Source organism: Coregonus clupeaformis, chromosome 33 (genome assembly GCF_020615455.1).
Source record: "Coregonus clupeaformis isolate EN_2021a chromosome 33, ASM2061545v1, whole genome shotgun sequence".
Taxonomy (NCBI): Eukaryota; Metazoa; Chordata; class Actinopteri; order Salmoniformes; family Salmonidae; genus Coregonus; species Coregonus clupeaformis.
In genome coordinates, this window is record NC_059224.1 from 37248885 (window position 1) to 37275421 (window position 26537).

The 26537-nt window shown below is 42.4% G+C and overlaps 1 protein-coding gene across 1 annotated transcript in view; it reads left to right on the forward strand.

Moving 5' to 3' along the window:
• The window catches only part of LOC121549097 (serine/threonine-protein phosphatase 2A 56 kDa regulatory subunit alpha isoform), a 111721-nt gene that overhangs the window by 60208 nt on the left and 24976 nt on the right, over window positions 1–26537 (forward strand). Inside the window, exons 3-4 of the mRNA XM_041860930.2 lie at window positions 22696–22797; window positions 22933–23025. Of these exons, the coding sequence (XP_041716864.1) occupies window positions 22696–22797; window positions 22933–23025 (195 nt within the window). The remainder of the gene's footprint in view (window positions 1–22695; window positions 22798–22932; window positions 23026–26537) is intronic.

Genomic DNA, 26537 nt, shown 5'->3' on the forward strand with positions numbered 1-26537 from the left:
AAGAACGCATGTCAAAAATGTTATAAATTGTTTGCATTTTAATGAGGGAAAAAAGTATTTGACCCCCTTTCAATCAGAAAGATTTCTGGCTCCCAGGTGTCTTTTATACAGGTAACGAGCTGAGATTAGGAGCACACTCTTAAAGGGAGTGCTCCTAATCTCAGCTTGTTACCTGTATAAAAGACACCTGTCCACAGAAGCAATCAATCAATCAGATGCCAAACCCTCCACCATGGCCAAGACCAAAGAGCTCTCCAAGGATGTCAGGGACAAGATTGTAGACCTACACAAGGCTGGAATGGATTACAAGACCATCGCCAAGCAGCTTGGTGAGAAGGTGACAACAGTTGGTACGATTATTCGCAAATGGAAGAAACACAAAATAACTGTCAATCTCCCTCGGCCTGGGGCTCCATGCAAGATCTCACCACGTGGAGTTGCAATGATCATGAGAACGGTGAGGAATCAGCCCAGAACTACACGGGAGGATCTTGTCAATGATCTCAAGGCAGCTGGGACTATAGTCACCAAGAAAACAATTGGTAACACACTACGCCGTGAAGGACTGAAATCCTGCAGCGCCCACAAGGTCCCCCTGCTCAAGAAAGCACATATACAGGCCCGTCTGAAGTTTGCCAATGAACATCTGAATGATTCAGAGGAGAACTGGGTGAAAGTGTTGTGGTCAGATGAGACCAAAATGGAGCTCTTTGGCATCAACTCAACTCGCTGTGTTTGGAGGAGGAGGAATGCTGCCTTTGACCCCAAGAACACCATCCCCACCGTCAAACATGGAGGTGGAAACATTATGCTTTGGGGGTGTTATTCTGCTAAGGGGACAGGACAACTTCACCGCATCAAAGGGACGATGGACGGGGCCATGTACCGTCAAATCTTGGGTGAGAACCTCCTTCCCTCAGCCAGGGCAGTGAAAATGGGTCATGGATGGGTAATCCAGCATGACCCAAAACACATGGCCTAGGCAACAAAGGAGTGGCTCAAGAAGAAACACATTAAGGTCCTGGAGTGGCCTAGCCAACTACAACAAATGTCTGAACTCTGTGATTGCCAACAAGGGTTTTGCCACCAAGTACTAAGTCATGTTTTGCAGAGGGGTCAAATACTTATTTCCCTCATTAAAATGCAAATCAATTTATAACATTTTTGACATGTGTTTTTCTGGATTTTTTTGTTGTTATTCTGTCTCACTGTTCTGTCTCACTGTCAGTGGGCAAACGTACAAAATCAGCAGGGGATCAAATACTTTTTTCCCTCACTGTATATTCATTTTTTTGCAAGTTCATTTTCAAGTTGACAAACTTTACCCAAAAGCAGCAAAGTCAAAGTAAGCCTGGTTTACATCTAACAGCCAATATAAGGAGAGACGAGGTGGATAAACTAGCCAGTTTTATAATTTTGTGTTGTGGAGCGAACAGCTGACTGACGACAGGACGGCCAGGCATTCAAAAAGATGAGACATGCGGTTGAGTCCAGTCAGGAGCGTAGGAGAGAGGATCATTATTATTTAATTGTTAACTTATAATTTTTTTTTGAACCTATAGCGGTTATAACTAATAACCGTCATCCAAAATTCCATGATTGTCACAGCCCTATTGATGTCTCTCTACCTGCAGTGTATAGAGCCATGTTGGAAGGAGCAGGGCCTCAGGTTGGGGGCAGCGCTGGGATCAGAGCCTCTGAATAGGGTTAGTCAGAGGAGTTGCTCTCACCAGCAGCACCCCGTCTACCAGCACTATTTATCTGGAGGCAGAGGGCCGCTCGGAGCGAGAGAATTAAGGACAGAGGATAGATGGGTAATGGGCGTCCTCGGGATTCTCCACACTCTGCGGCCCATGATAATGAAGTGGTGGGTGTTTTAAGTGTAGTCCATTATGCCCGAGCGACAGCAACCACTTTGATCATTGAGGCAATGGAGAGTACAAACAGGTAGCTCATAAATGTAACCATGGCTCTCGCTGAAATAAGCCTCGGCCCCTGGGGGCTGAAAGATGAAGGGTTTAGCCTCTGTAGAATGAAAAATGAGCTTTACAGCTGCACAGCTATCTGTTTTAAAGTTGAATACTTTTTGATTGAGTTCATATTGTGTAGGCATACGATTTTGCCTTCTTCATATGTCAGTAATGAGGGTGGGAGGACGGAGGGCTTACGTCGAGATGCTATCAGAGCTCTGATTGACATTAGTAACCGTAAACCTAACATTTATGGTATAATAGGTCCGTTATAGTACTTTTCTTAATTCTCTCCATCTCCCACTGTGATGTATTGACAGTTGAATTGAATGGACACGTTTGGTATGTGTGCCGTGAAATGCATAATTATGTCCATGCTGGGGTATCAAAATGCATTCAAACACTGGTGCTTGCATATCATTTATTGCAAGTGAGTACAACAGCCTATTTTGTGACTGTAAGACAACCAAAAATGAATGAAAAAATAATCAGAAACAGTAAAGGGGCTTATGTTACAGTAAATAAATGATCATACAGCTACATTGCAAAATTACAGCAAGAATGAGCTAATATTGTTACAGAAGGGGTTCTCAAAGAGGTACCGCAAGGGGCCCGCGGCCAGATGTAAAAGAAAAAAAAGAAATTACATTTCATTTTTTAAATGAATATTACCAACAACAGATTAAACACGTTTTGGCCAAGGGATCTGTGGAATACGTTTTTGGAGGGTTAAATACAATGTAAAACTGTGAATCTTCCATTAATGTTCTTAACCCTGGGAAACATGGGCCTTGGGAGTCTTACAGTAATATTTTTATCCACAGTACTCCACCAATTATCCATTTTTCAACTCTATACTTCTTGTGTTGACCAATGTTTTTATTATTTTACATACAGTGCCTTCGGAAAGTATTCGGATCCCTTGACTTTTTCCACATTTTTTTCCGTTACAGCCTTATTCTAAAATTGATTTAATTGTTTTTCCCCCTAATCAATCTACACCCAGTACCCCATAATGACAAAGCAAAAACAGGTTTTTATTAAAATAAAACATTTGAAATACCACATTTACGTAAGTATTCAGACCCTTTACTCAGTACTTTGTTGCAGCACCTTTGGCAGCGATTACAGCATCAAATCTTCTTGGGTATGACGCTACAAGCTTGGCACACCTGTATTTATGGAGTTTCTCCCATTTATTTTCTGCAGATCCTCTCAAGCTCTGTCAGGTTGGATGGGGAGCGTCGCTGCACAGCTATTTTCAGGTCTCTCCAGAGATGTTCGATCAGGTTCAAGTCCGGGCTCTGGCTGGGCCACTCAAGGACATTCAGAGACTTGTCCCGAAGCCACTCCTGCGTTATTTTGGCTGTGTGCTTAGGGTCGTTGTCCTGTTGGAAGGTGAACCTTCACCCCAGTCTGGAGCAGGTTTTCATCAAGGAGCTCTCTGTACTTAGCTCCGTTCATCTTTGCCTCAATCCTGACTAGTGTCCCAGTCCCTGCTGCTGAAAAACATCCCCACAGCATGATGCTGCCACCACCATGCTTCACCGTAGGGATGGTGCCAGGTTTCCTCCAGACGTGACGCTTGGCATTCAGGCCAAAGAGTTCAATCTTGGTTTCATCAGACCATAGAATCTTGTTTCTCATGGTATGAGAGTCTTTAGGTGCCTTTTGGCAAACTCCAAGTGGGCTGTCATGTGCCTTTTACTGAGGAGTAGCTTCCATCTGGCCACTCTACCATAAAGGCTTTATTGGTGGAGTGCTGCAGAGATGGTTGTCCTTCTGGAAGGTTTTCCCATTTTTTGGTACCCTTCCCCAGATCTGTGCCTCGACACAATCCTGTCTCGGAGCGGTACGGACAATTCTTTCGACCTCATGGCTTGGTTTTTGCTCTGACATACACTGTCAACTGTGGGACCGTATATAGACAGGTGTGTGCCTTGCCAGATCATGTCCATTCTATTGAATTTACCACAGGTTGACTCAATCAAGTTGCAGAAACATCTCAAGGATGATCAATGGAAACCAGATGCATCTGAGCTCAATTTCGAGTCTCATAGCAACTCAATATTAGGGTTTTCCTAATTTTTGGTATACTCAGTGTATATTCAGCATGACATTCATGTGAACATTATAATTTGATTACTACCCAAAAGTAATGTGAAATGCACTCGTAACTTGACAGCAATATATTTAGACTACTTCACGTTTGCCTGGGCTTGCTAGCAGTAGCCAGCCAGCTGCCCTGGGCGGAGCATTGCACCCAGAGAAGTGAAATGCACTCTGGGAATTGTAGTATGCTGTGTAAAATCCATTGTATTTCTACGGTGTGTAGACTCGTTTAGACTATTGCGATATAGAAGCTTCAAAAATCAGCTTCAAAGTGTTTGTCGTTTTGGAACTAAACTATTCATTTAATACATACAATCATTAATGTAATTTGACCCAATATTATGGCCATAGCTTAGATTAACCCTGATATGTATCAAATTACATTTTATTACAGTTTATGTAATTTTACAGTTATTTTGTATGCTCTGAGACTTATAAGGTTTTGCATAAGGAAAATTGAAGATATTCTTCTGTTATTTAATATGGTGTTTTGTTTTTGCAATACATTTAACATAGAATAGAAGATATTGTATTTGTTATTTTAGTTGTTAAAATACCAGTTATCAACATATTGTTCAATGTTAAAAAAATGTCCAGTGTTTATTCTGTGACTTAAACTAATACGTTGTTTTTGTTGCCGTGATATCGTTTCGGTATTGAGTCATTTTGGTATTGAGTATTGTTTCCGTATCGAGTATCCAGATACCTGGTATCAAGTCAATCTGGTATCGTGGCAACACTATTGTGTTCTGATTGAGGGGGTCCCTCAAAATGTTACAAAACAGGCCTCGTAGTAGTGTGTGTGTGCGCCTGTGCCTCTGTGTGTGTGTGTGTGTGTGTGTGTGCAGGGCTCGACATTAATGCTTGTGGGTTAAAGACCTTTTTTTTTGGGTGGGTGGGACAAGTGACTTGAGCTTTTGGACAAGTAGATAAATCAGTCCTACTTGTATAAAAGTGGCTAAAAAAGTTTGTGTGCCACTCTGTGTGTGTTTCTGTGTGTGTGTGTGTGCCACTCTGTGTGTGTGTACCTCTGTGTGTGTGTGTGTGTGTGCCTCTGTGTGTGTGTGTGTGTGTGCCTCTGTGTGTGTGTACCTCTGTGTGTGTGTGTGTGTGTGTGCCTCTGTGTGTGTGTGTGCCTCTGTGTGTTTGTGTGTGCCTCTCTCTGTGTCTGTGTGTGTGTGTGTGTGTGTGTGTGCCTCTGTGTGTGTGTGTGCCTCTGTGTGTGTGTGTGCCTCTGTGTGTGTGTGTGCCTCTGTGTGTGTGTGTGTGTGTGCCTCTGTGTGTGTGTGTGCCTCTGTATGTGTGTGTGTGTGTGCCTCTGTGTGTGTGTGTGTGTGTGCCTCTGTGTGTGTGTGTGTGTGTGTGTGCCTCTGTGTGTGTGTGTGTGTGTGTGCCTCTGTGTGTGTGTGTGTGTGTGTGTGTGTGTGTGTGCCTCTGTGTGTTTGTGTGTGACTCTGTGTGTTTGTGTGTGACTCTGTGTGTTTGTGTGTGACTCTCTCTGTGTCTGTGTGTGTGTGTGCCTCTGTGTGTGTGTGTATCACGGTGGTTGTTATCAGCCCTGGGCATTTGTCTTGAATGTGAGGCATTTGGCATTGGGGCTACTCCAGTAGCAGGATGAGCATCACACTGAGGCTTAATGTACGGCCTGGCAACCCTCCCTGGAATTTGGCCCACGTGACTCCACCAGCAGCCAATCAGCTTCCTCCTACCAGGCCAGAGCAATAGATGGTGGTGATGAGAACGCACTCAAACCAGTGATATGAAGCGGTCTTAGCTATTCCCATCCAAGAAATGAAAACTTCAGATAGATTGTATTAGTTTAAATGGAAAACCATGTTGTCTAGTAAAAGAGTTGAACAATTTGTCTTAGGTTTACTTCCCCTGGACCTGTGTTCCGCCACTCCCTACTTTACAAACAGAAGCAGAATTTGATTGTTCAATACAAGGTCATTGTCCAATGTTAATTGGTAATGTGTATTTTTTGATGTCTTTCTGTCTGTTTTAGTTCGCTCAATGTGATGTTGGGTCTCTGTATTTGAAGGTGTCAGTTAAGGTCTCTCCCAATCCTCCTTGAACACCTGAGAGAGGTGAATGAGGCGTCCTAGCTGCAGATAAAAGGCTTTGTCACCGTCCGTGGTGGTAGTCAGGCGTCTTATCCTGTATCCATAGCACGACGGCCCCACACCTAATGAGATCAGGCCAGATTAAACCCTGAATGGGGAGACAGGCATGGCAAGGCAGGGCTGTAGACTAACTACAGGGTCCCAGAGAGGTCAGTAGGGCCTTTTGTGTAGGGCTTGGCGATATATCCAACTCATTAGATTAATTCAAATGTATGTTTTGCCTATATCGCAAGAATCGAGGTTTTTTTGTTTTCATGAGCGTTTGTCTGCTTGTTCTCGTGTTGTATTTTTGGTCTTGTCTCTTTCGCTCCTTCTGTGCTGTGTGCACCTCCTCATTTACACCAGAGATCTACACTGAAGAAAAATATAAACGCAACATGTAAAGTGCTGGTCCCGTGTTTCATGAACTGAAATAAAAGATCCCAGAACTGTTCCATACTCACAAAAAGCTTATTCTCTCAGATTTTGTGCACAAATTTGTTTACATCCTTGTTAGTGAGCATTTTATCCTTCAAGATCCAAGTTGGCTAAACTTAAAGTATAAATCGAGAGATTATTTTTTAGGTCATATCGCCCAGCCCTACTTTAGACTTGGAGTGATAGAAAGGAAATTCAATACCACTCTGAATACCACTTAAATACCTCTCTTCAAGAGAACTATCTTAGGCACAACACTACAGCGTCGTTAGTTTGAACTGCTTTCATTGTGAATGAGACATGACGCACACACATGATATACTGCTGTATAGAATGTTTGGCTATATTGAATATACAGACACATGCTCAGAGGTCGCATTAGCTTTGATACATTTGCATTTTCAAAACACAGACCGCTAAAAAAATTGCAGTTTTACACTATTTCAGCTGCATTTTATATTATATAATATAATATATAATATAATAATATGCTATTTAGCAGACATATTGAAAGTCAAGTGTGTTTTTGCTTCAATGGAGTGATAAAGGCCGTGTAACTATATATTTTCTTTACACAAAATGCATTAGTGCAACACATTCAGTAGAATTTTTTTTTTTTTCAGATGACAACAGAAGTGCAACGCTATTTGGCTGGCAGCCACCAAAGTAAATTAACTTACAATTTTTTGCAAAACGATGCATGGCCATCATATTTTTTATGTTTATCATAGAAAGAATGTAGCCAGCAACATTTCCTAACTTCTTTAATGTTTTGCTTGAAGTTAATCTTGCAATGTAACATACTGGAGAAAAACTACACCGGAGGAAAGTACCAGAAAAAAGTAGCCTACACATCAGTCAGAGCTCTGTCTGGTGATCGAATGATGAGAGCAAAGATATTTCATTCGAGTGGAGAAGTGAAACTGAAGCACAAAATTAGTCATTTTACCTTCATAATTTGGAGCGAACCCTGACTGAAGCCTAGCAGAATTTACAGATTTTAGATCTGCTTTCACAAAACACAGCATGATTTCTTATGTGTTTTATCTTTCATTTTCTGCGTGAAAAACACAAAATCCTGGCTTAACGCGACCCCTGATGCATTTTCGCTAAGTAACACTGCCAAAGTTATGTATGCACTTCCAAAACATTTATTAAAAATACCAGCGCACAATGTCGAAGGCCTGAAGTCAACTCCTGTATCTTTCTCTGCTCCCCCATACTATTGCTCATCACACTATCTGTGTGTGAGAGTGGGAGGGATGTGTGGCAGGCTGCTCATCTGAACACCAGAGTGGGACTGAAATGACTCTAGTCTAAATAATTTGTCTCCCTCCTTCCCATTCCCCTCCCTCCCTCTTTCCAATGTCTGCCTTTCTCTTCTTCTCATGTTGGTCTCTCTCTCTTTCCCTTAATAAAAATCTCTCATTTGTTTCCGACACCACACACACACACACTCTTTCTCGCTCTTTAACATCCACCCACCTCCTCCACCAAGGCAGTGAGATACAGCACAATGTGTCCAACAGCACCCCGTTGCTTTAGAAACCCCTGCCAGTGAAAGGAGGACTCTTCAGCGTTTTTTCACACCCAGGAGATCAAAAGAAAGCCAAGCTGTTATTTAGCTCCTGCTAATCACATATGCCATCTTTGTAGTGTGGTGTATTGTGCACTCTGGGAGCCTGTCCCAGAAGTGGGCTCTGCATGTCATGAAAATAGAACATTCAATCGTATTACAGAGCTTATGTGTTTAGCGTTGCATGTTGTTTTAATCGCTGCTGCCAGTGCCGTCCAAATAAGGCTATTTCATTCAATGTATGGTTCAGTGTGTTTGATATCTGGCCACATCTGCCGAAGGCTGATTTTGTAGTCCATTTAACCCTAGGGAAATGGTAAGTAGTGGAGATAGCAAGTTGCATCGAAAGCTCTTCTTCAGCATCTTAAAGGTGTATGTGTGTGTGCGTGTGTGTGTGTCAGTTGAATGTATTTTACTCATGTTTTACCCCATTAGAGCTGTGTGGCTTGTCAGACTGACAATAAGTAATTGGGTGTCATTCAGACACACACACACACACACACACAGTGTGCAGAACAGTAGTCTTGACAGCCTCTTTGTTGTCGTTGTGTGTCACTCTCCAATTTCCCTTCTAGCTAAAAATAAAGCGGAGCTGCAGTGATTGTGGTGGCAATGACCTGCCTCCAAACCTCGTCTCCAGCACACACAGAATTTTAATAGGGAGATGCGACTGATGCAGAATCCTTAATGTTTTCATTTTGGTTAAATTATTCTTTACCCATCGCCACGGTAGATTTATTGTATTGAAACATTCTTAGTCATAATCAACTAAAGAGGAAGTTGTACTACACCACCTCTGTAACTTACTGCCAATTGTGTTCATGCAGCACAGCATGAATATGATTTGCTGTACGTTTTGCTGTAGCTAGGCTACATCTCTAATAGGCTTTGTTAGAAATTAACGATGATCCCAGCTACATGTCTACGTAAACACCCTACAGCAAATGCTGTCTTTAACACACACACACAGACGCATGAACACTAACTAGTACACACAGAAAAGCACTTATGTACACAAACGCACGCACGCACGCACGCACGCACGCACGCACACACACACACACACACACTACTCCGGATTATAGGGATTGGGCTGCCACTGTGGGTAATGGGCATCGTGCCAACGCACTAACAGGCTGGTCTTTAGATCATGCCATGGTTTTACTCTTACTAAGTTATGTTCTATATTTGCATTATCTGTGGTACTGTAGCTAACTTTAAAAGCAAGCCTTTCTGTGAGTGTGTTAGTCAGGCCTTCTTTATTTGTTGGAAATTATTAATTTGACTGAACAATACCGTTAAACTGTTTCTATGCATCCTAGACTACAGGTAACCTAGCGGTTAAGAGCATTGGGCCAGTAACCAAAAGGTCGCTGGTTCGAATCCCAAGCTGGCAAGGTGGAAAAACCTGCAGTTCTGCCCTTGAGCAAGGCAGTTAACGCCAACAACAACTGCTCCCCCGGGCGTCGATGACGTGGACGTTGATTTAAGGCAGCCACCTGCACCTCTCCGATTGAGGGGTTAGGTTAAATGCGGAAGACACATTTCGGTTCAATGCACTTAGTTGTGCAACTGACTAAGTATCCCCTTTCCCTACGTTCAATTAGGCCTGTCTAGTTTCTAGTTTTGCAAAGGAAACTAGTCTTCAGTCCCAAGATTTTGAGGAGACCTAGTGAAAGTCAACTAAAAATAGAAGGTAATCTGTTGTCTCGGGAGACCTGTAGTGAAAGCCTTCCAGGCTCAGCACCGTACAGTACCTAGTAGCCCACGAACACACACTGCTGCTCCCCAACAGGTTTCACCTACTAAAAATAGTGGGAGCAGGAATCGCGCATAAAGCATAGGGAACCAGCACTGTTCATGCACCATTGTGAGAACTTCAAATATGGAGAAAGAGAATAATGGAAACGGAGAGACAGGGAGATGGCGAGAGAGAGGACTAATGTTCTGTCCTCTGCTGTCTGTGGCAGTGATCGATTTGCCTTAATTATTTGTTCAAGGAGGCGGCGAACACTTCCATGTTTAGGCAATTTCCTGTGAAAGGCCAGGCTGCTGTGGCTTGTGACTAGAGTGACTCTCTTCACTGACGCTATCACTGGTTGTTGGGCTTGTTTAGGTGAATTTACCCAGCATTTTATAGGCAGGGCCACACACCAGACCTGGGTTCAAATACTATTTCATTTATACTATTATCAGTTACTTTCACATTCATTTCAAAGTAAGTTTTAAGATATTATTTATTCGAAAATACAAGTAGTTGAATATTGGAATGTATTTGGAAATACTCAAATACACTGACAAGTGTATTTTCAAATACAAATATGCATTTGAACCCAATCAGTCCTGAGACCCCAGCAAAAATTGGCTTTCAGTTATCTGCATGTCCATCCCTTATATTTAACGGCACAATGAAGTGTTTTTCCATTTTATTTTCAGCACAACCAGCGCTACACGTAGAACACAAAACAATGACATAAATAGTTGTTTTATTGACAAATGTCAAAAATAAAAATGGTCCGCCAAAGCAAAAATCGGATACGAATGTATTTACACGGATTGTACAAAACATTAGGAACACCTTCCTAATATTGAGTTGCACCCCCTTTTACCTTCAGAACAGCCTCTATTCGTCAGGGCATGGACTCTACAAGGTGTCGAAAGCATTCCACAGGGATGCTGGCCCATGATGACTCCAATGCTTCCCACAGTTGTCAAGTTGGCTTGGATGGCCTTTGGGTGGTGGACCATTCTTTGATACACACGGGAAACTGTTGAGTGTGAAAAACCCAGCAGCATTGCAGTTCTTGACACACTCAAACTGGTGCGCCTGGCACCCCGTTCAAAGGCACTTAAATATTTTGTCTTGCCCATTCACCCTCTGAATGGCACACACACAATCCATGTCTCAATTGTCTCAAGGCTTAAAAATCCTTCTTTAACCAGTCTCCTCCCCTTCATCTGCATCTGATTTGAAGTGGATTTAACAAGTGACATCAATAAGGGAACATAGCTTTCACCTAGATTCACATGGTCTGTCTGTCATGGAAAGAGGTATTCAGACCCCTTCACTTTTTCCACATTTTGTTATATTACAGCCTTATTCTAAAATGTATTACATTGTTTTTTTTATCCTCATCAATCTACACACAATACCCCATAATGACAAAAAAAAAACAGGTTTTTAGATTTTTTGGCAAATGTATTAACAATAACGTATCACATTTACGTAAGTATTCAGACCCTTTCCTCAGTACTTTGTTGAAGCACCTTTGGCAGCGATTACAGCCTCGAGTCTTCTTGGGTATGATGCTACAACCTTGGCACACCTGTATTTGGGGAGTTTCTCCCATTCTACTCTGCAGATCCGCCACCACCATGCTTCACCGTAGGGATGGTATTGGCCAGGTGATGAGCGGTGCCTGATTTCCTCCAGAGATGACGCTTGGCATTCAGGCCAAAGAGTTCAATCTTGGTTTCATCAGACCAGAGAATCTTGTTTCTCATGGTCTGAGAGTCCTTTAGGTGCCTTTTGGCAAACTCCAAGCGGGCTGTCGTGCCTTTTACTGAGGAGTGGCTTCCGTCTGGCCACTCTAACATAAAGGCCTTATTGGTGGAGTGCTGCAGAGATTGTTGTCCTTTTGGAAGGTTCTCCTATCTCCACAGACGAACTCTGGAGCTCTGTCAGAGTGACCATCGGGTTCTTGGTCACCACCCTGACCAAGGCCCTTCTTCTCCGATTGCTCAGTTTGGCCGGGCGGCCAGCTCTAGGAAGAGTCTTTGTGGTTCCAAACTTCTTCCATTTAAGAATGATGGAGGCCACTGTGTTCTTGGGGACCTTAAATGCTGCAGAAATGTTTTGGTACCCTTCCCCAGATCTGTGCCTCGACACAATCCTGTCTCGGAGCTCTACGCACAATTCCTTCGACCTCATGGCTTGGTTTTTGCTCTGGCATGCACTGTTAACTGTGGGACCTTATATAGACAGGTGTGTGCTTTTCCAAATCATGTCCAATCAGTTGAATTTACCACAGGTGGACTACAATCAAGTTGTAGAAACATCTCAAGGATGATCAATGGAAACAGGATGCACCTGAGCTCAATTTCGAGTCTCATAGCAAAGTGTCTGAATACTTATGTAAATAAGGTCTTTCTGTTATTTTTTATAAATTTGCAAAAAAATCTATAAACCTGTTTTCGCTTGTCATTATGGGATATTGTGTGTAGCTTGATGAGGGAAAACATTTATTCAATCGATTTTAGAATAAGGTGGTAACAAATTGTGGAAAAAGTGAAGTGGTTTGAATACTTTCCGAATGCACTGTAAATGCTGTAAGTACAGAAATTGTTTGCTCACTGGGAAATTAATATCCAACTAGTCAGTGCCAACTGTTTGGAGTTTGTGACAGCAACTATGTGAGCTTATTACAGTATTATAGACACTGTCCTGGGATTTCCTATGATCTTCTATGTTACCTTCTAACAACTCTTGTGTAGCTTGTGAGTGTCATAGACCAAAACGTGACGCGTGTTTGTGAGTATCATCTTTTTATAGATAGAGTGGGTGTGATGGTACACTATTCGTACCGAACCGTTAGGTCTGCACTGTGAACCCGAATGAATACATACAAATAATATATACAAAAACTAGACCTATAGGCTATATGCCTTACGCTGCAGTTTAGGCCTATGCCTCTTGAGTAAATCTAAGGTGTGGTTGATTAACCAGAATTGGAGGATCCTCCATCATTTAAATCTCCAGTTTGGGAACATTTTGGCTTCCCAGTAGATTACAACCGCAATGGACAGAGTTGCAGATAAAATGTTAACAGTATGGCTCTACGCTCAACGAGAATAGCCTATGCAGCTGCCAACACCTCAAATATGTTGACACATTTACGCAGACATCAGACATCATTGTATTTTTTACAGTCTTTGGTTTATAGCCGCGGATAAGTGCACATTCTCGATGGTTGTGAATAGGGCGTTTCAACACCTCATAAAAGTGCTCAAGCCACGTTACGAACTTCTCATTTCAGCAAACAGGTAGTACCCTCTATATACAGTGCATTCTGACCCCTTTACTTTTTCCACATTTTGTTACATTACAGCCTTATTCTAAAATGAATTAAAAAACTATCTACACACAATAACCCAGAATGACAAAGCGAAAACAGGTTTTTAGAAATTTTAGAAAGGCACCTAAAGGACTCACAGACCATAAGAAACAAGATTCTCTGGTCTGATGAAACCAAGATTGAGCACTTTTGCCTGAATGCCAAGTGTCACGTCTGGAGGAAACCTGGCACCATCCCTACGGTGAAGCATGGTGGTGGCAGCATCATGCTGTGGTGTTTTTCAGCGGCAGGGACTGGGAGATCGAGGGAAAGATGAACGGAGTGAAGTACAGAGAGATCCTTGATGAAAACCTGCTCCAGAGCGCTCAGGACCTCAGACTGGGGCGAAGGTTCACTTTCCAACAGGACAACAACCCTAAACACACAGCCAAGACATCACAGGAGTGGCTTCGGGACAAGTCTCTGAATGTGCTTGAGTAGTGGCCCAGCCAGAGCCCTGACTTGAACCCGATCGAACATCTCTGGAGAGACCTGAAAATAGCTGTGCAGCGACGCTCCCCATCCAACCTGATAGATCTTGAGAGGATCTGCATAGAAGAATGGGAGAAACTCCCCCAAATACAGGTGTGTCAAGCTTGTAGCGTCGTACCCAAGAAGACTCAATGCTGTAATCGCTTCCAAAGGTGCTTCAACACCTGTGTAAAGGGGCTAAATACTTATGTAAATGTGATATTTCATTATGGGGTAATGTGTGTAGATTGAGGGAGAAATAACAATTGAATCCATTTTAGAATAAGCCTGTAACGTAACGAAATGTGGGAAAAAATGTCAAGGGGTCTGAATACTTTCCAAATGCACTGTCAGCAAACCAAAGCCAAAGTTCTCAATTAATTGGCCAATGCACCCTGTGACAGCCCATCACATTACCCCGGAGTGGGAGATGTACCGTGCTACGGACACACCCCCTTTATGAGAGTCACAAGTGCGCATCAGACACTAAAGGAGGCAGTCTCATGGTGCGTTCGTAACCAAGTGGGAAGTGGGAATTCACCACATGACTGGGAAAAATCCACTTTAACGGTGGTAATTACTAGTGCGGAACTCGTCTGTCATCCTGAGCACCCACTTCTCCCACATGGTGACCTCTGATGTCAGCTACTAAGGAAATGGCCTCTAACAGCATTTTTTGGCAGTTAAATTCAACAAAACATTCTTAATAAAAAACAATATTAATGTGGTTTTTGAACGCTATAATTTGTTTACGAGCATGATAGCTGTACTATGAGTTTGTTGTTGACACAGTTTGTTGGCCATTAGCCAATTGCCATTTCTCAACGAGTTCAAATCACATGAATGCATCCAACTGGTAGTTACGACTTCACAACTGGTAAATTCCCGCCTCCCGCTGTACTGAACCCGAACCGAACCGTGACCCCAAAACTGCAATATATACAGTGAGGGAAAAAAGTATTTGATCCTCTGCTGATTTTGTACGTTTGCCCACTGACAAAGAAATGAGCAGTCTATAATTGTAATGGTAGGTTTATTTGAACAGTGAGAGACAGAATAATAACAAAAAAATCCAGAAAAATGCATGTCAAAAATGTTATAAATTGATTTGCATTTTAATGAGGGAAATTAGTATTTGACCCCCTCTCAATCAGAAAGATTTCTGGCTACCAGGTGTCTTTTATCTAGGTAACGAGCTGAGATTAGGAGCACACTCTTAAAGGGAGTGCTCCTAATCTCAGCTTGTTACCTGTATAAAAGACACCTGTCCACAGAAGCAATCAATCAATCAGATTCCAAACTCTCCACCATGGCCAAGACCAAAGAGCTCTCCAAGGATGTCAGGGACAAGATTGTAGACCTACACAAGGCTGGAATGGGCTACAAGACAATTGCCAAGCAGCTTGGTGAGAAGGTGACAACAGTTGGTGCGACTATTCGCAAATGGAAGAAACACAAAATAACTGTCAATCTCCCTCGGCCTGGGGCTCCATGCAAGATCTCACCTCGTGGAGTTGCAATGATCATGAGAACGATGAGGAATCAGCCCAGAACTACACGGGAGGATCTTGTCAATGATCTCAAGGCAGCTGGGACCATAGTCACCAAGAAAACAATTGGTAACACACTACGCCGTGAAGGACTGAAATCCTGCAGCGCCCGCAAGGTCCCCCTGCTCAAGAAAGCACATTTACAGGCCCGTCTGAAGTTTGCCAATGAACATCTGAATGATTCAGAGGAGAACTGAGTGAAAGTGTTGTGGTCAGATGAGACCAAAATTGAGCTCTTTGGCATCAACTCAACTCGCCGTGTTTGGAGGAGGAGGAATGCTGCCTATGACGGCAGGCGGCAGGTAGCTTAGTGGGTAAGAGCGTTGTGCCAGTAACCAAAAGGTCGCTGGTTCTAATCCCCGAGCCGACTAGGTGAAAAATCTGTCGATGTGCCCTTAAGCAAGGCACTTAACCCTAATTGCTCCTGTAAGTCGCTCTGGGTAAGAGCGTCTGCTAAATGACTAAAATGTAAATGTAAATGACCCCAAGAACACCATCCCCACCGTCAAACATGGAGGTGGAAACATGCTTTGGGGGTGTTTTTCTGCTAAGGGGATAGGACAACTTCACCGCATCAAAGGGACGATGGACGGGGCCATGTACCGTCAAATCTTGGGTGAGAACCTCCTTCCCTCAGCCAGGGCATTGAAAATGGGTCGTGGATGGGTATTCCAGCATGACAATGACCCAAAACACACGGCCTAGGCAACAAAGGAGTGGCTCAAGAAGAAGCACATTAAGGTCCTGGAGTGGCCTAGCCAGTCTCCAGACCTTAATCCCATAGAAAATCTGTGGAGGGAGCTGAAGGTTCGAGTTGTAAAGAGGAGTGGGACAAAATCCCTCCTGAGATGTGTGCAAACCTGGTTGCCAACTACAAGAAATGTCTGACCTCTGTGATTACCAACAAGGGTTTTGCCACCAAGTACTAAGTCATGTTTTGCAGAGGGGTCAAATACTTATTTCCCTCATTAAAATGCAAATCAATTTATAACATTTTTGACATGCGTTTTTCTGGATTTTGTTGTTGTTATTCTGTCTCTCACTGTTCAAATAAACCTACCATTAAAATTATAGACTGATCATGTCTTTGTCAGTGGGCAAACGTACAAAATCAACAGGGGATCAAATACGAACTGTGGTTTGGTGAACCGTTACACCCCTAGTGTGTTAAGTGTGTAGCGCAAACCATTCAGACTCTACAGACGTTTTTGCAACAGATTCAACAAGATGTTGATGAGTATACAAAAGTACCGGAGAATCCCTCTAATAAAAATCCACAAGCGTTATATAATTATACTATTAGTTTGTGTATCGTACTGTCTGTAAACAGTTTGTCTTTTTTTAGGAAGTTGTGGCTAAAATAAATGGTGTTAGCCGCTAACGCTAATCACTAGTATCCATGCAAAACGCAATGCAGAGCGCCTAAGAACAGCCCTTAGTTGTGGTATATTGGCCATATACATTTACATTACATTGACATTTTTAGTCATTTAGCAGATATACACACCTGCTCTCTGCTTTATTGCTTAACACTAGAACCGCTATACGCCGACAGCCACTGATGTTTGATTTTTTTTCAATCAGCCCCCCAAAAAAGCAATGTTCTTCTCCTTCCCTGACTTTTTTGAAATCACAAACAGAAAAGTATTTAGAGCCTTTTTACCTGCTTTTTTCACACCTATTTGTAACTTAACCCGCCAAGACAATGCGCAGTAGGACGTTGGTACCCAGCCAGGCGCTAATGCATCCCACTCTTCCCTCACTGAATGAATGACAAATGGATGAATGGGCGATATTTGTGCACCTTCACAATTGAATTGAACTTAGGCCTAACTGAATGATAAGGAGGGTGAAGTGGTTGATTTAATTTAGAAAAAACAATAGTGTAATGATGAGTTTGTGTTATGCCTATTTATCAGCAGCAAATACTTGGACCTTGCGGGTTGATATTCTCTTTTTACTTTATAAAAATAAGCTATAATGGGACGGTTTTATTTACTATAATGCTATTACTCATCAAATTCATTGTAAGGGAAATGAAAACATGCTACATGTTCCATTAGCCCTTTAGAATAATGCAAAACATATCCTTGACTCTATCCGAGTTGATGAGCGAAGGGACGCAAACGATGCCAGCCCCACTGAAGGAATGACGAATGGATGGAATGGGCGATAATTGTGCAAGTTACTTCACAATCAAATTTAAATAAGGCCTAACTGAATGATAGGTGAAGAGGTCAATTTAATTTAGAACAACAATAGTGTAATGATGCGTTAGTTATGTCTATTTATCAGCGTTGGCGCTCATGTTAATAATTTGACCGCTCGCCTTGCGGGTTGATACCTTTCTCTTTTATGTTTTACTTTGTAAAAATAAGCTGTTGTTGGATGGTTTTATTTACTGTAACTCTATTACTAATCAAATTTATTGTACAGGAAACGAAAACATGTTATGTGTTGCAGTAGGCCTTTAGAATATTGCAAAACATATCCTTAACTCTGTCCAGCAGCAACAAACAATGCCAGTCAGCCTGCACAGCTGGCCCGTTGAAACTATACCAAAACTAATTTCACACATAAAAAGAATTAGCCTATAGACAAGATTAAACTGAAAATAATCTAATGAGTGACAATATTATCAGTTGTCAAATTGTACATGACTAGATGGTCGCATCTTGTAATTGACAGATACAGGGAAAGGAGCATCACATTATCAAATCCTCCTTCAGTCACATGTCAACATTTTGATTTCTATATAGTATCAGAAAGAGCATATTCTGCTGTTTCTATTTCACTTACCATTGTCAAATAACTCTCAAAATTCAAGAGGTGCAACACTATTTCCACATTTTTACTTTTTCCAAGAATATTCATGCTGTCCATGCATTCAGCACATGACCACTCGCGCGGAGCCATTGCTCTGGCTACTAAGCAAAAACTATTAACATAATAAACAAAAATATGTTATTTTGTCGTCAATGGATGAATGGGCGATAGAACCCAGATATAAACTGATAATGGTGCTTGTGACTTCAATGAACTGAATGATGAGGAGGGTGATTTGTATTTAGAACAATAGTGTAATGACAAAGGATTGTGGGCGTTGCGGGCGGGCGGTCTAATTATTTTATTATGAAAGGCTGGAAATGGTAGCCTATATAATCTCCCCTCAGAGAGTCAAATCAGACACTGAGTGTGGAGTTCACAATGGCAAGCTGAACCAAACGAATGGACGCACTGACCTCATTGCAAATGCTGCAGAATTTAGATGAGTTGGAGTCAGATGGAGGATCGGATGTTGAGCTTGAAATCGACGTTGCTGATGAAGATTCTTCTTCATCTGATTCTGATGTTGGCTTCGAGCCTCTGCCTGTGATGCCTGAGCCTCGCCGCAGTAAAACCAGAACTGAGCCAACTGAGACCTGCTCTCCCTCTTCCCCAAGCACCACAGCTCCCACTCTGGAAAAATAAGACACAATGTCAAGTCGGCAGGTGCACACGAAACAAGGCCCATGAAAACTGTGTGCAGTGCAACCGATTTGTTTGTGGGACTTGCTCACACAAAGCCCTGAACCTGTGTGCTGACTGTGGACCCAAAGCATAAAGAGAAGACGCGATTGATTCATGTGTAAAGGCATGGGTATTAGGGCACAATACAGTGTCTGAAACAATCAACAAAATACTGTTTTTATATCTTGTCATGAATATATTTCCACAAATATTTCTTTATGCAATTCATCCTTTACAATTGTTCATGCACTGGTGCTTTTGTTTAGGAATACTGCAAATAATTTCACCTGCGCAGCTAGCTGGTTACATTATTACTATCTTTTTTGTTTCTACTTTGTCAAAAGAAGCTGTAACTGGACTTTATTAATTACTATAACTTTAATAGAATCTACAAATAAAGTTGATCAAATGGATTACACTGTAATGTTTTTATTGTAAGGCAAACGAAAATGGGCTATAGGCCTACATTTTTCTAGGACTTTGTAGAATTATACAAATATCCTTGACTGTACTATATCTAAACAAATAACTTATATATATTTCAACAAATATTTCTTCATGCAATTAATCCTTTACAATAGTTTATGAACTATTTATCAAGGGTTAATGCTTATGTTTGCACACCTTGCAGGTTGATATGCGTTTGCCAAAGTGGACGCTGGCATTGTTCTCAACGGGTACTTATCTACTGAAAGCCCAGGCGGTTCTAGTGTTAATAGGGATGTGCATCTTTACCTTTCAAGACGATTCGATACATATCAAGATACATGGGCTCCGATACAATACAGGAATGATACGTTTTAGTTTGAAACGATTCAGCTTGATTAGAGGAACGAATCCATGTGATGATCTCATCACCATCACCCACTAATTAATTAGTCATTTTTGCAGAACAAAAGTGTTAGAGCTAGTAATTTATCAATATTTATCTTAAGAATTTTGCTATGACATAGCCAATGAATATATAGCACAATGTGGTCACCAACCTTTTCTGAGCCGAGATCACATTCTGAGTCAAAATGCAGGCCGAGATCTAATGCTCAGATTGTTAAAAAACATTATGTAAAAAATATATATATATATAATTAGACCTATGCAACATTAACATATTAAAAATAGTTCTGTAGCAATTCGTTTTGTGCAGTAGGCTATAGGCTCAATACATTATCACTGCATATAGGCTATGTTGTTGTTTTCAGACCATTGTAAAATGATATACAGTGGGGAGAACAAGTATTTGATACACTGTCGATTTTGCAGGTTTTCCTACTTACAAAGCATGTAGAGGTCTGTACTTTTTATCATAGGTACACTTCAACTGTGAGAGACGGAATCTAAAACAAAAATCCAGAAAATCACATTGTATGATTTTTAAGTATTCAATTAGCATTTTATTGCATGACATAAGTATTTGATACATCAGAAAAGCAGAACTTAATATTTGGTACAGAAACCTTTGTTTGCAATTACAGAGATCATACGTTTCCTGTAGGTCTTGACCAGGTTTGCACACACTGTAGCAGGGATTTTGGCCCACTCCTCCATACAGACCTTCTTCAGATCCTTCAAGTTTCGGGGCTGTCGCTGGGCAATACGGACTTTCAGCTCCCTCCAAAGATTTTCTATTGGGTTCAGGTCTGGAGACTGGCTAGGCCACTCCAGGACCTTGAGATGCTTCTTACGGAGCCACACCTTAGTTGCCCTGGCTGTGTGTTTCGGGTCGTTGTCATGCTGGAAGACCCAGCCACGACCCATCTTCAATGCTCTTACTGAGGGAAAGAGGTTGTTGGCCAAGATCTCGCAATACATGGCCCCATCCATCACTCCCCTCAATACGATGCAGTCGTCCTGTCCCCTTTGCAGAAAAGCATCCCCAAAGAATGATGTTTCCACCTCCATGCTTCACGGTTGGGATGGTGTTATTGGGGTTGTACTCATCCTTCTTCCTCCAAACACGGCGAGTGGAGTTTAGACCAAAAAGCTCTATTTTTGTCTCATCAGACCACATGACCTTCTCCCATTCCTCCTCTGGATCATCCAGATGGTCATTGGCAAACTTCAGACGGGCCTGGACATGCGCTGGCTTGAGCAGGGGGACCTTGCGTGGGCTGCAGGATTTTAATCCATGACGGCGTAGTGTGTTACTAATGGTTTTCTTTGAGAATGTGGTCCCAGCTCTCTTCAGGTCATTGACCAGGTCCTGCCGTGTAGTTCTGGGCTGATCCCTCACCTTCCTCATGATCATTGATGCGCCACGAGGTGAGATCTTGCATGGAGCCCCAGACCGAGGGTGATTGACCGTCATCTTGAACTTCTTCCATTTTCTAATAATTGCGCCAACAGTTGTTGCCTTCTCACCAAGCTGCTTGCCTATTGTCCTGTAGCCCATCCCAGCCTTGTGCAGGTCTACAATTGTATCCCTGATGTCCTTACACAGCTCTCTGGTCTTGGCCATTGTGGAGAGGTTGGAGTCTGTTTGATTGAGTGTGTGGACAGGTGTCTTTTATACAGGTAACGAGTTCAAACAGGTGCAGTTAATACAGGTAATGAGTGGAGAACAGGAGAGCTTCTTAAAGAAAAACTAACAGGTCTGTGAGAGCCGGAATTCTTACTGGTTGGTAGGTGATCAAATACTTATGTCATGCAATAACATTCAAATGAATTACTTAAAAATCATACAATGTGATTTACTGGATTTTTGTTTTAGATGCCGTCTCACAGTTGAAGTGTACCTATGATAAAAATGACAGACCTCTACATGCTTTGTAAGTAGGAACACCTGCAAAATCGGCAGTGTATCAAATACTTGTTCTCCCCACTGTATGATCACCCTGGTAATATATAATTTGTTGTATTATTTGTGAGGCGTAATAGAAATCATTAGCGTTTATTTTTTTTTACTGGACTGCATCTGATGATGCAGCCCAGCATTGCCAAGCGCTACATTGATCAGAAGCTTCTGATGGTCAGTCTCAGCTGAGGGAGGGAGAGACGAGTCGTGTCGCACTTCATTATTACTGACTCATGCACCAATTCATGTTTTACTCTTATGACCAGAGAACATGAAATACTCCTCAATATTAGAAACACGCCGCTAATAACAACGCAAGTCTATCGATACACTTTGTAGCGTGAGTGGATTATGGCTTATAAAGTGGCTTGTAGACAGTGTTTTATGGCTTATAAAGTGTTGACGGTGTTGAATAAAATCTTAAACATGAACTCTTTGCTGTATTTGTTGACAGTCTCTCTAGACATGTTTTTTTGAAGTTTTGACATTTTACACAGTCGACTATCAACTTCGCTGTGGGCTAGTGAAAGCTGCAGACATGGTGAGCTATTTGATTGGCCAGCAGTAGGCCTATAGGTACACTTGCTTTGCTCTCCGAGCCTGCCTGGTAGGTGGAGTTTGTACCTTCAGACACATTAAATGGTTCAAAATGAACACCTACTGCAAACTGCGCAAAACCTTTTACAGAAATGTTTGGCCATCGACTAGGAAAGCCTTACGTATCGGTGAATTGTTAAATATACCACAGCTCTCAGGCCTTATTGCTTAATTATACTTTAGTTTGACTGTAACAGCTGGCCGAACTGCATTGGACATGAAATATCTTAGGAAAGATAATTCTGGTTCTTCTTTCATTATGTATTGTATGAGTGGAAACCTAATGGATAAACAGTGTAATACCTCAGTAAACACCTGTATCATCTTTGAATTTCATGTAGCTCACCAAATCTAAGGTCTGTTTGCCACAGAGATTGGGTGTAAGTTTGCCCTTTGGCCAAGTGCTTTTGTGTAATTTTTGGCAGTTTTAGTGTGTTCATTAAATGTCGTCCTCTTTTTCACAGATCTGCACCAACATTTTGCGGACTCTTCCACCGAGTGACAACCCCGATTTTGACCCAGAGGAGGACGAGCCCACTCTAGAGGCCTCATGGCCACACATACAGGTAAAACCATGTCACTTTAACTTGACCTCTTCTTAACTTGACTTTTCTTTACGAATGTGTTATACCTGTTAGTATAAGCTTTATGTACATTTCATGTACCTTTTCATGGATTTTTATTTTATTTACTTTTTCCAGCTTGTCTATGAGTTCCTTCTGCGATTCTTGGAGAACCCAGACTTTCAGCCCAGCATCGCCAAGCGTTACATTGATCAGAAGTTCGTGCTGCAGGTAAGCATCGCATCTGATGTCACACTGACCCGTCAATGACCCTTATCCCCTCAGATTTCATGCCGTCATCGTCAGTCACTCAAATGGCCACCTGACATCACCATCAGCAGGGGTGTATTCGCAAGGAAGCAAACGGCCGAAACGTTCAACTTGACCAATAAAAAAACGGTTGTTTTTGTTGCATAATGTGTTCCGTTGCGAAACATTTTGCTGTGGTTTGCTATGGTGTAAAGGGATGTGCCAAATAGACATATTTTCTTAACGTTTAAACTGCCATTTTTGTATTGGTTTTCCTTTAAAGCGATAAGAACGTGAATTCAGATTGTTAAGCATTGCACCTGTACTACCATTACTGTGCCTCAATTTCACTTTGGAAAGTTTGCATTTCCTTCTCATTTAACTTCTCAAAGTATTGCCATACAGGACTTCGCTGCTGTCGCTTGCCTTTCTCTGCCATTTTTCCAACCGTTAACGACGACGACGTAGTGGTGGAGGAATCGACTCTAAGAATCAGCATTTTTGGAACAGAGGAAACTGATTAGTTGCCGTACTTCTGAGAAGAAAAGAAACTTGCATCTTTCATAGCAAGCTAGCGAGGGACTGAGAGAGAGGGGTGGGGCACAGTAAAGGCAGGTTGGCCACCAGGCAGACAGTCAGAACATGTACTAGGCCTGTCTATCGGCAATCAAAAGATGCATCTCGCAATGGAATGCTGCATCTCGCAATGGAATGCTGCATCTCGCAATTTCTTGGCTTGCAATGTCTCGCAACTTCAGTAAAGCAGGGCCTATTATCAATGAATATGCTAGGATATTGAGATAAGCGAGATGCAACAGTTCGCTCTCACAGTCACACACAGTATCTGACATCTTGTGAACATCAGTTGATGGAGGCATGTAGTGTCCCTTTGGAGCATGTCATCTTACAACAACAGCTTGTACATTTCTTCAGTGTCAGTTTCAGCATTTAGCCTAGTTTCTCATGGGCATGTCTGCCCTGTTAACAGATAGTCCTCGTATGCTTCGGCTTGGTATTCCAGGATCTGTACGGCTCACCCAGGGGAGACCTGGGTTGTATTAATGGTAGAAAACCGACAAACTGGGAGATACAACCTGGGCTGTCAATAAGAAACGCAGGTTTTCGCTTTCTGTAATTAAATGTTTTGCTACGGTGTGCCCTAATGAATACGATCCAGTCTCACCCTTGCAGGAGCTCTTCAGCGGCAACCCACCAGGGCTGTGCCGTGCGTATTTATCGAGCCGTCCTCCTTTCCCCAGGGCGATGGAGTGAACGGGGACTAATGCTACAGCCTGGAATGTTGGCCGAGCTGCAGCATCCGAGGTGCTCAGGCTAAATTTCCATGATGCGAGTGGTGTCGTGGGGAGCTTTGAATAACTCCCTGTTTACATTGCAGGAAGAGAAAAGGGGACTGTGGTCAGAGAGAGGCTGGGGAAGATGGGCGGAGGGAGGGCAGAACAAGCCCTGTTTTTTGTTGTTGTAGTGTCAGTGCTTTCTCCTGTCTCTCTGTAAGCTTGTTAGAGACAGGCCTTGACACCTGTATTTGAGGAGTTTCTCCCATTCTTCTCTGCAGATCCTCTCAAGCTCTGTCAGGTTAGATGGGATTTTAAAGTCTCTCCAGAGATGTTAGATCGGGTTCAAGTCAGGGCTCTGGCTGGGCCACTCAAGGACATTCAGAGACTTGTCCCGAAGCCACTCCTGCAATGTCTTGGCTGTGTGTTTAGGGTTGTTGTCCTGTTGGAAAGTGAACCTTCGCCCCAGTCTGAGGTCCTGAGCGCTCTGGTGCAGGTTTTCATCAAGGATCTCTCTGTACTTTGCTCCGTTCATCTTTCCCTCGATCATGACTAGTCTCCCAGTCCTTGCCGCTGAAAAACATCCCCACAGCATGATGCTGCCACCACCATGCTTCACCGTAGGGATGGTGCCATGTTTCCTCCAGACGTGGCGCTTGGCATTCCGGCCAAAGACTTCAATCTTGGTTTCATCAGACTAGAGAATCTTGTTTCTCATGGTCTGAGAGTCCTTTAGGTGCCTTTTGGCAAACTCCAAGCGGGCTGTCATGTGCCTTTTACTGAGGAGTGGCTTCCACTCTACCATAAAGGCCTGATTGATGGAGTGCTGCAGAGATGGTTGTCCTTCTGGAAGGTTCTCCCATCTCCACAGAGGAACTCTGGAGCTCTGTCAGTGACCATTGGCCGGGCGGCCAGCTCTAGGAAGAGTCTTCGTGGTTCCAAACTTCTTCCATTTATGAATGCTCTGACATGCACTGTCAACTGTCTTTCCAAATAATGTCCAATCAATTTAATTTACCACAGGTGGACTCCAATCAAGTTGTAGAAACATCTCAATGATTATAAATGGAAACAGGATACACCTGAGCTCAATTTAGAGTCTAATAACAAAAGGTCTGAATACTTACACTACCGTTCAAAAGTTTGGGGTCACTTAGAAATGTCCTTGTTTTCGAAAGAAAATCCATTTTTTTGTCCATTTAAAATAACATCAAATTGATCAGAAATACAGTAGACATTGTTAATGTTGTAAATGGCTATTGTAGCTGGAAACTGCTGATTTTTTTTATGGAATATCTACATAGGCGGACAGAGGCCCATTATCAGCAACCATCAGTCCTGTGTTCCAATTGCACGTTGTGTTTGTTAATCCAAGTTTATCATTTTAAAAGGCTAATTGATCATTAGAAAACCCTTTTGCAATTATGTTAGCACAGCTGAAAACTGTTGTGCTGATTAAAGAAGCAATAAAACTGGCCGCCTTGAGACTAGTTGAGTATCTGGAGCATCAGCAATTGTGGGTTCAATTACAGAATCTAAATGGCCAGAAACAAATAACTTTCTTCTGAAACTTCTGAAAGTCTATTCTTGTTCTGAGAAATGAAGGCTATTCCATGCGAGAAATTGCCAAGAAACTGAAGATCTCGTACAACGCTGTGTACTACTCCCTTCACAGAACAGCGCAAACTGGCTCTAACCAGAATAGAAAGAGGTGTGGGAGGCCCCGGTGCACAATTTAGCAAGAAGACAAATACATTAGTGTCTAGTTTGAGAAACAGACGCCTCACAGGTCCTCAACTGGCAGCTTCATTAAATAGTACCCGCAAAACACCAGTCTCAACGTCAACAGTGAAGAGGCGACTCCGGGATGCTGACCTTCTAGGCAGAGTTACAAAGAAAAAGCCATATCTCACTGGCCAATAAAAAGAAAAGATTAAGATGGGAAAAAGAACACAGACACTGGACAGAGGAAGATTGGAAAAACATTTTATGGACAGACGAATCGAAGTTTGAGGTGTTCGGATCACAAAGAAGAACATTTGTGAGACGCAGACCAAATGAAAAGATGCTGGAGGAGTGCTTGATGCCATCTGTCAAGCATTGTGGAGGTAATGTGATGGTCTGGGGGTGCTTTGGTGGTGGTAAAGTGGGAGATTTGTACAGGGTAAAAGGGATCTTGAAGAAGGAAGACTCCATTTTGCA